This window comes from Papilio polytes, unplaced genomic scaffold (assembly GCF_000836215.1).
Source record: "Papilio polytes unplaced genomic scaffold, Ppol_1.0 DF821845.1, whole genome shotgun sequence".
Classification (NCBI taxonomy): Eukaryota; Metazoa; Arthropoda; class Insecta; order Lepidoptera; family Papilionidae; genus Papilio; species Papilio polytes.
The window spans coordinates 148,392-158,532 of NW_013527359.1; the positions used below are offsets into that span (position 1 = coordinate 148,392).

General features: G+C 40.5%; 1 protein-coding gene across 1 annotated transcript in view; it reads right to left on the reverse strand.

Moving 5' to 3' along the window:
* Window position 1: 1 nt before the first annotated feature.
* The window catches only part of LOC106107746 (protein FAM102A), a gene marked incomplete at its 3' end in the record, with an annotated part of 34,338 nt that continues 24,198 nt past the window's right edge, over window positions 2–10,141 (reverse strand). Inside the window, exons 4-9 of the mRNA XM_013288747.1 lie at window positions 1,335–1,465; window positions 1,025–1,205; window positions 805–935; window positions 557–655; window positions 317–408; window positions 2–34 (exon numbers count right to left, since the gene is read on the reverse strand). Coding sequence (XP_013144201.1) covers window positions 2–34; window positions 317–408; window positions 557–655; window positions 805–935; window positions 1,025–1,205; window positions 1,335–1,465 — 667 coding nt within the window. The remainder of the gene's footprint in view (window positions 35–316; window positions 409–556; window positions 656–804; window positions 936–1,024; window positions 1,206–1,334; window positions 1,466–10,141) is intronic.

The window sequence follows — 10,141 nt, forward strand, 5'->3', positions numbered from 1 at the left end:
AGGCGGCCGACACCGAGCTGCCGTAACCCGACGCCTGTAAGTCAGGCTAATATTTATTTTATCCGACTCGTAGGACGACGACATAAAATACAGTATCCTTTTCAATTAAGCTTGAAATAACACTCCTCACATCTTAAAAATATTTTGGACAAAAACTATTGTCCAATTAAGATTATAGACAGCATTTAGGTTTAAATTCTGCAACCATTGCTGCAGGAGAACAATAGCAAAAGAAATACGTGTTCCCGGTGTTGATGTTCAAGGTTTTAGTCCATCTGCCGAAAGCAGAGTGTAAAAGGAAAAAAGCTATGCTCACCTTGCTGCTCATGTCGCCCGACGTGTTGGAGGAGTTGCGCGAGTGCGTGTGCTGCTGGCACGACGCGCACGGCGCCGTGGTCCCGCTCACCGCTGCGAATACACACAAATGCTGCCAGTTAACTTTACTACACACACCATCAAAGATTATTTTTAAAACATATTTCCATTTGAGTCAGTTATGTTCCTTCATATGGTCTATCCCTCTCGCAGGTTAGGTGTATAGGGTGAGGTGACGTACCGTTGTAGTCGGGCACGGGCGTGTCCTCGTGGTCGGGCGGCGGCTCGCTGCCCGCCAGCGCCGCTATCGTCGGCGGCGTCATACCCTCTGACACTGGAACTGTTATTACTTCATTAATTCATGCAGCTGATGTTTTTACATACATATAAAAAAGGTACTGTATTCGACGATAGTGTATCAATTTAGTTAGTATTGTATTCTTTTTAGTGAGTGAAAGATGTATAAAGCGCCATTATATGCTGCGTTACCATGCGGTTTGGCGCCGGTGAGCGAACCGAAGCCGGAGCTGTTGGTGGAGCAGGCGCAGTCGTCGTCGGGCGGCGCGGCGCTCTCCGCACCGCTGTCGCCGCCCTCCGTCACCTCTTGCTTGCGCTCCGGCCTGCAGCAACAACGATGCAAGTCAGTACATAAAAAGACCCGGCCCGCATCGATTTCGGGATACATAATAATCGTGTGTGCATTACTCACACTTTGAAAAGGGGATCGCCGGAGATCATGTTCATCTTAATACGCAATCGCAGCACCGAGTTGTCCTGGCGGCGGCGCGGGTCGTAGCCCTCCAGCAGGCAGTGGCGCGTCGCTTCGCCCGCTCCCGCCAGCTCCGCCAGATTCACGTCACAGAAGCCCAGCTTCTGATATGACCGCCCGCCTGTCACCACAAACACCACTCTTTTCTTTTATATAAAAAAATAATAATGTAATTTGATACCGGTTAGCTTTTTTATCCTGTCATACTATACAATAAGAATAAGTGAAAGGATGGCGTGATGTGACGTACCCTTGCACTCCTTGCGCACGGAGACGCGCAGCAAGGCGGGCTCGAGCACGCCGGTGTTGGCGTTGGCGCACATCTTGCACACGAAAGAGAACTGTGCGTTCCACCGCACCGAGTGGTTGCACACCTCCTCCCTGCAACGCAGCGCAAAACATTGTTCCATCATCATTGCATCATTATACCTCCCCGGAAATGGAAACTTTTCATAAATCTATTAGTTGCATCGTAAATCTACATCTATTGTTAAATAGGCACAAAGCAATTACCATAAAAAGCTGATTTACAAAGTTAAAATTGTCTGCGAAATGCATAAAAATCTAAATATGTATTAAGATGATGCAACAGTTGTAACGGTAAATGTATCAGGCGAGGCACTCGCCCGGCAGCCAGTAAATCTGTCAAGGATGCGCAGTCACTTACAATTAACCGCAGCCCCTTGTCGGCCGGCACTCGACGCGGCGGTGTCGAGAAGAGCGCCTCGCCTGGGGGCGCGGGGCACAGACTAAATGAGAGGATGTCAATGATGCAAACCTCCTCCTTTTTTAAGTCGGTTAAAAACACGTTACAAGGAGACACAACTAGCAAACATGCTTTTGGATAACTAAAATTCTCGTTTCATGTCGTGTCGTCGCTTCAGTCCCCCACGCATGAGATGGCTCCCAAGGTTTTAGGCAGTTAATTTGTTTTACAGTGCAACATTGCGGTACATTTATATTATATTTGTTTTGTTCAATGTGGCTTTTCATTAGATTCCTTGCAAATGCCGTCGAGGCTCGCCGCATTCCTAGCGTAGTTCTGCTCGTTTCCGAACATTACGTTAGTATTAACAATTTATGGACAAAGTTTTTCAAGTAACCCAGAATTTGTAAGTGATTAGAATATGTTAGACTCTTGCATGCGGTTGTTAAAACCGGAAGAATATTGACTACTCGTGTTTTACAAATTTCATGGAATAACGAAAGGATAAAATGTTATTAATAAAAGTTATACGTATGTAATTTATATTGATTGTCAGTTAGGTCAGCCGCTGGCTCGTGGTGTCGGTCGCGTGTCCTGCGCCGAGGTCGCGGCACGCACTTCCGTTGCCTAATGGAGCCGAATGGCCGATAAACACTGCCCTATTGTCATTATTGGGTTATCGGAGCGTCTTCTTATCATGACAATTAAAATAAAATGTGATTCGTTCGTTTTCCTGTATAAAGTCATTATAGCCCAATTCGATAACGGTTCCGGTTCGACCATACCAAAAACGTATGCTCTACTAAACTAACAAGTGGCCAAAATAAAAGCTATTAATATTATTGAGAAATTTAGTCTGTCCTTAAAACTCCATTCTTTAGAAATGCGAAGGCAAGTGACATCATTACGTTAACTAAATAAAAAAAATCTAAAACAACTGACAGGCAATTGGTTATCACAAATTCATAGCTTTTTTGTATGAAGTGATTTTATCCCTTATATTTGGGGTCTCTATGTCCATATGACGAACGCGAAGGAATGCGCTCCGTAAGCGCCGTAGGAAAGTGTTGCGAGCGGTGCCGTGTTTCGTAGTCCGTGGGCCGTGGCCTTTGATGGCGCCCACGCTCTATGCATCATTCGCACGTCCGCCCTCACATCATATTTGCACATCATTTATCTAGTTGCGAAAAATCTAACTATTGACAAGTCATGACTAATTATTTGTTTTCTAGTAAATGTGTTCGTATATTAAAGAACGACCAATCATAGAGCATGCAAATACAGCGGCTAAATACGAAGTGATAAATTGAAATAACATCAGATGTAACATGACCCCGAGGGATGCGAAGCGGATTTGTTTTAATCATATATGTATAACAACGATGTTAGTTTGCAGCTAATTACATTGTTGGATTACGGCTTAACTAATGAGATTTGAAACGACAACTGTACGCAATTGCAAACGTTAAAATAATACATCGAGAGTCGAAGCTCGTGTCACAAGCATGCGATGTCTTCAAGTCACTGCGCCTTCGTTCTGGTTTTACATCCTTCTAAGTCTAGGATTTTTTTTAGAATTATGTAAAAAGCGTAGAGAAGAAATTTCGATTTAAATTACATTTGACATTTTAAGGACACTTAATTGTTATTTAAGTATTATTTTGTTATAATGTAAAACGGGTGAAATAACGACGATGTATAAACATGTCTTTGATTGGGTCGTGTGATGCGAGCGGCGGGGACTGGGAGCGGCGGGGACGGCAAGCAGCTGGTGCGGTGTCCGGTGTCCGCGCCGCCACATTATCCGTAGGCGACCCGCAACTTCTCCAACAGATGCGCCTTTATTGTTCCAATGTGCCCGTTTCAATATTTTCAAACATATTTCTTTGAGCATTAACCATTTTCACGTCAGATTCTTATTTCGATGACAACATTAAAACGACATCGATTGAAACATTCAGCTTTTAGTATTAACCGTAACTATAGCGCAAGTAGTGATGGACATAACAAATAGTTGCGGTGCAAGTCGCGATATTATTGTTCCCGGACCTTCCTCATCGCCGTGCCGCTGTAATGGCGAGATGGCGAGCTATTTGCACACAGTTTATTGACCATCGACACGCGCTGAATGTACCACCTAGTGTAAAGTCAACTTACACATACATACATAGCTCAGAGCGTCAACTTATTCACAGTGCAGCTCGATCGATGAATTTTGTTAAATATTGTATTAAAAACAGCTTGTTATAATCTAGCGATGTACACAAGTGAAAATCTCGATGTTAAAATAATATTAACTATCGACCATGTTAGTTGTCATTTTTGTCTAATTCTGTACCGTTAATCATTAAGTTTTGAAAGGTAGCAAAAGAGCGTATGATGCACTAACGATGAACATTCCATGTAGTCATACTTGTGCGGCAATGATGCGATATGACGTCGTGTACTTTTGGCACATTTGTGTCGTCTACGTCACCCTCAGCTTAACGTCAGCCGTGGAAACAAACTGCGTGATCTCATTCTTTTGTATTAGTTTCAAATAAACAGTGAAGACATCTTACATTAACTCACTTTTATTAGATGCTAACGAATCGTCTTTGGTCACGAGACCGAGTTAGACTTACAAAGAAGCAAAGGTGCTATGACTGCTTTGATTTAGTTGTGTAACAACAAGTAAATATTTATTTAAAAATGTATTATTGTTCCCTGTTGCTATTTTCGGATGTTCCTCATCAAGTGTGACATGAGACATGAGTGTTCGAGGCGCGGTACACTGCGCGACATAATTAGCGTGCAAGTACACATATATCAGATCTGCTGTTCGTTTGGTTATTTTGATAATGGTTCATACACAAAGAAGGTGGGATATATTTTTACTGCATTTACGGTAAAACAATATAAACATGTAGCTAAGTTCATAAGCAACAAATTAAAAAGCTAGCTTGGAAGGTATTGGTGCTTGGCTGGGCCCGGTAGTTGGCAGCGCGCCAGCACTCGCCAATAGCGCTCTACAACTTATTTGAAATAGAAATCATGACAGAATTAACTTTTTCAGATATAGTTCCAAACGGAAGTTATAAATATTTTATTTTCTTAACATACATAATTTGTTACATTTTGTATAGATGCACGAAATAATCAATGTACAATATTAACTTACAATCTAGAAACTAACATAATGATGTGAGCAGGTTAAAACGTGCTAGTGATTATAATCGTGTTATAAGAAAATATTAACTAGGCGTTATCATCTTTGCATCACGCAATATTGCCGAACACGACTCGCTGAAAAGAAATTTCAGATTTTTATACGCCGACAGCTCAGCGGGTGGCGGAGTTCCCTGGGTCGTTTCCGCCTCCTCGCTGCCAAATTCTTTTGGCACGCTCCATGTAAACGTTGGAGTCACAGTGTGCACCGGACAAACTTGACATTGAACATTATTTTGTCATGCACTACTCTAAATAGTATACTCTATTTACTTATTTAAAAAAAATGTCCACGATTGCGTGAGGTATAAGGTATGTAGGTAATGAATAATTTCTCATGCATAACAGAGGATCGGAAGAGAATTATTGCTGTCGAAAAATTAATAATTTCTTTGATTATTAAACACTAGATAAGTTCTAACTCTAACACTCTATGGATCTTTGTTATCCGAAATAAATCAATTATTATTATTATTATTATTTGAACGGTCACAAATGTGACTAACATTTATTTAAATTCTTGATCGCGAGACATATTATGTACATTAAAATAGATAAGATACATTTATAAACTATTTATTTGCATGTTATTTTTACTATTGAGTAATACTTTGTTGACTCACGCTCTATTCTCATGAATTTCCAATAGATACAGAAGATGATCAGAATATATTAGTTGGCGAATCGTAGATAGTTTAAAATAAACATGAGGCAAAATCATTTCGTCGTTTAAAATATTTCTTCAAAACTCATTGCAGAAATAATAATATAATATACAAGGACTTAAGTTACCGAGAAGTTCCTCAAAACTAAACCCGGTTTACCTCAATTTTTCGTGAGTTTTTAGGTAAAGAGCAAAAATATCCAAGCGATGTACAGAAAATTATGTGGAGCGAGCGGAAGTTGAGCTTACCTTCGAAGCAGAAGGCCTAGCTTAATTGGCTCATGGTCCCTTTATATTGTTAATTATTGTTCTTATCTAAAACTACAATAAATCCCCAATATCAGCAAACATAAGGGAGACAGTTAGCAAGAAGGAAAGCTATGGACGTCATTGTTCGTACGCTATGTATGTGGCAGTTAAACTGACAAAGACTAAAGCGTCAGTTAGATTGTAGGTCTCTATGAGAGATATGTCGTGATGTGGGTGGACGCTGGGAGGGCGAGGGCGACGACGACGTCCTTCACCCGCGCGCCGTGTGTCGGCCGCACTGCATCGATTAGCCGCTTCATTCACAGCTAGGCTGCGCGGTGCGGCCGGCGCGGTGCGGGCGGAGCACTCCACTCATGAATCGAACACTCCACAGCCCACACCAGCCGCCCCCAGAAAAGGCATCAATTAAAACGCCTTTGATAACATAGTATTGCGAATACGACACTGTATGAATGTAAACAAAAGAGTTATAACTTGAAATAAGCAATGCCGTCCTAATTGCAATACTTCCAAACGATGCAATATCGTTTTATACGAATTTTATGATAATGACAAAATTTAAAGAGCTTCAACTGAGATGTGAATCATTCCTTAAAGTTATGCTAAAATTTGCTATTACCTCCCACCACAGAACTTAGTGAAGTAATAGAGGATAATTTGAGTTAACGAAAATGCCAGATAATAGTGTTAATATTTCAGTTTCCAATGTGAACAACACTGAAAGATACAGTTAAAAAAACAATGGAAGATACAACGATATGACTTAAATAGGATTATCCATCAAACAGTGTATACTGCTATGTCTGCACTTCCTAATAGTTTAGCAGATGAGGCCGTGGTGCGTTCAATTACCCGGAGTTATGCGTCCGTTGCTCTGTGATCTATGCTGTGCTCTGTGCTCTGTGCTCTGTGCTCGCACGACTCATTATCAATACAATCTCACCCGGAACACGTCACAGCACAGATGAGATCACCGCACATGCACATCGCATTATTCAAATCAAACATCACTCGCTGCGTACCGATAACATTCAATATATTCAGGAATACATAATTTTTTAATGTTTTCCTTTAATCGAACGTACGATGGAAAAGCCAGCTCGGGCTTAAACCGTGGGATAATTATTACCGGATGACTTCAACTGCGCGAGTTATATAATCGCGCTGTAAATGTTTTCAAAATCCGCCGCCTTTTTCCCGATTGAACTGAAGCATCAACAATAAAGCTTATGTTCAGACTGGGAGCGGCGCGGCCTAGTTTCAGCGATACAGTTAAAGGGGACGGATAAATAGTGGTGTCGCGTGCAATGTGCCTAGGAGCTGATGACCGCTAGTACAAATCACAGGCAACGACGAGATTTTTGTGGACGGCGCAGCAATGCGAAGTTTTAACATCTTCAAAATCAGTGAAACTCTTAATTATAAATTGAAATAAATCAACAAAGAACAATCATGCTATCATTGACTATAAAACAGAAGCTTCAGTTAAGATACCTTCAGTTATACACTTCTGTGATACGTAGAATCGCTAGACAGTTTATTTAGGACATAAAAAGGATGTAGTATAATGGCTTTGAATGTTTGCGTCAATATATGGTTGTCCACCGGTTGGTTCGTCTTGACGAGAATGTAAGCAAAAACAGTATGTGCAGTTAACACTGTTATGTTTGTCGCTGCCGTGCGAATGTAAACCGACCTTCTCTGTGCACCGCATATCGTGACCGCGGGAACGTCGCCGGATGTTTCCGTTGCTGTCTTAAGTATTTATATCACCGAGTGTCGTGTCAGTATCGGCACTATGTATGTATAAGCGTCGCTCTGTAATGTCAGTAAATAGGCACATTGGAGCAATCGATAGTGCGACAACGGACGGCAGATGGCATCTCATCGTCGACGCGACGTTTACGCGTTCCTCGCTACATGTAGGTTAACTGCTGCCACGTGACTGCCTGCCTTCACATAAATTTGTCAATTATCGTGACGCAACACACGCATCGTTTGGAAGTTCTCGGAAAAATAAGCTTTCAGAACTTTAGACCGATTTCACAAAGATAGTGAAAATAAGATTAGAAAACATTTATAACATAAATTCCGACCGACAATAAAGCGATCCGTTTCCGGTAGCAGTCGCGCGCCGCCCGCCTCGTAATCTAATTGCTAGATAACCTTTCACTTATTACTCAATACATTACACATTTGTATGACAATTACTGCTTTATTATTATTTATCTACACAAGACATTGAACAAGTATGTCGAAAAAGTCACGTTTTTAAATTAATGAAATACGAATTACTTTAGGGAGTGGGCGATTAGGAATAGAAAGTGAACGTTTAGAACAAACAAGACAAGATAAACTATTATAACTAGGACACATATTTTCTCACTTGGGGTTTGTCTTCAGTGTAATGTAGTGCGGGAAGGCCGGCCTTACGGACGCTTGCGGAAGGCCGCGGAAGATGACGTTTGCATTGTGATTACATTACGTGTTCCGTGTGTTCAACTGTTATGTTTATACAAATAGAAACGGAGACAGATCGGGCGAGCGTGAATCACTATGACATAATAATCATAATAAGGTAATAGTCTGTTGCCTACTTTATATCTTAACTATGTTCTAGGCAATTGTTAGACTTTTTTCATCTCCGATTGCTGTTTACGTTAAAGGGAAACCGCTTGTACAATGAAGCTACTATTGTACAAGCAGTGCCCACATAACTATGCTTTAGAAATAGACAGGCTACACAAAGATATTTTAAATCTTTTGATAATGATTATTTTTTATAATATAATCTCAAATTCTATTTGTACTGCCATGAGAGCCAAACGCAATATTATTCCAGCCTGTGCAAGTTAACACAAGTGGCACAGAACACACAAACTTCAGCGTTGACGTAACCTCGTACATACTTCTGAACATCAAACGCTGTCGATTCTTTTGATCGACGCAACGCATCAGCGGCGCGGCGCGAGCGATCCAAAACATCGCTATAACATTGGATTAACGCTGGATAATTCACACAAGCAGACATTCATTTTAACTTAGAGTGATTTAAGCGACGTTGCTTTTGATGTAACAGTTATGTGTTTAAGGAAGAACACGAACCCTAACGTTACTTGTATGTTCACGGAAGATCTTTACAAACTGTACGATGTTTGTCACGGTCAAAAATATGAATATCATAACAGTTTGGGTTCAGTTAACATTAAAGTAAGAAGCGGCGTAGCATAATTAGTGAGTTCGGAGGATATACAAATAGATCTGACTTCCGCAATCCCGCGCTGCCCCGCGCCGCGCCTCGCCGCCGCACCGCCACTCCTGGATAAACGGATCCGCCGCATCAAACATGCGGGATGACCTCATTATGATATTACTACATCTATGACACTAATACAACATTTATGAAATTATTAACAAAAGGAAGAATTACTTATAATAAAGCTTACTATCTTAAATAAAAAAATCAGTTCAGTCGTTCTAGCCTTATCGAACTTTTTATTGCCACCGCCCTTTTTGATTAGATAACGCACTCCCATGATTTTTTGACCACTTGACGTTGTGTACATTCAATATGTATTTACAAAAGCTACAGTTAATAAAATAAATAACCTCTCGCACAATAACTATATCAATGTTAGTCCGACTTTTTACCAGATAGAGATTAGGACGATTAGGGTTAATGACATTACAATATAATAGATTTTTATATTAAAACAAGTGCGTTTTATGTTGGCTACATTAGACTCCTTTTCCAACAAGAGACTAGCCGAAAAAAGAGCTAACTTTGAAATGAAGCAAATCAAACATAAAACTAATAAAACAACTTAAATAATTGCCATCTGTACGACAAAAGGTTTTACTTACATATTTGAACTACTCTTAATTTACTTTGAATCAGTGTTGGTTAAAACGACACTAGTCATATGGCAATAATAGGATGGAACCTCAATAAACAATTTACAAACTCGAATATAGACTTACATAACAAAACAGAGTTAAAACTCATAACAGTCGACAGGATTATGAAATTCCAGAGCGGGCCGCATATCGCGCAACTCATTAGCCGAGTCGTTCACTAAGCGCTTTGCACATTACCCTATAACATAAGATAATTCTAAAGCCACAACTTGTTTCCAAAACGAAAACAAAGTAATAAAAATGCTAAGCAGTAAACTAAAGCAATCAGACAATTATATCGTTGCGAGTATAC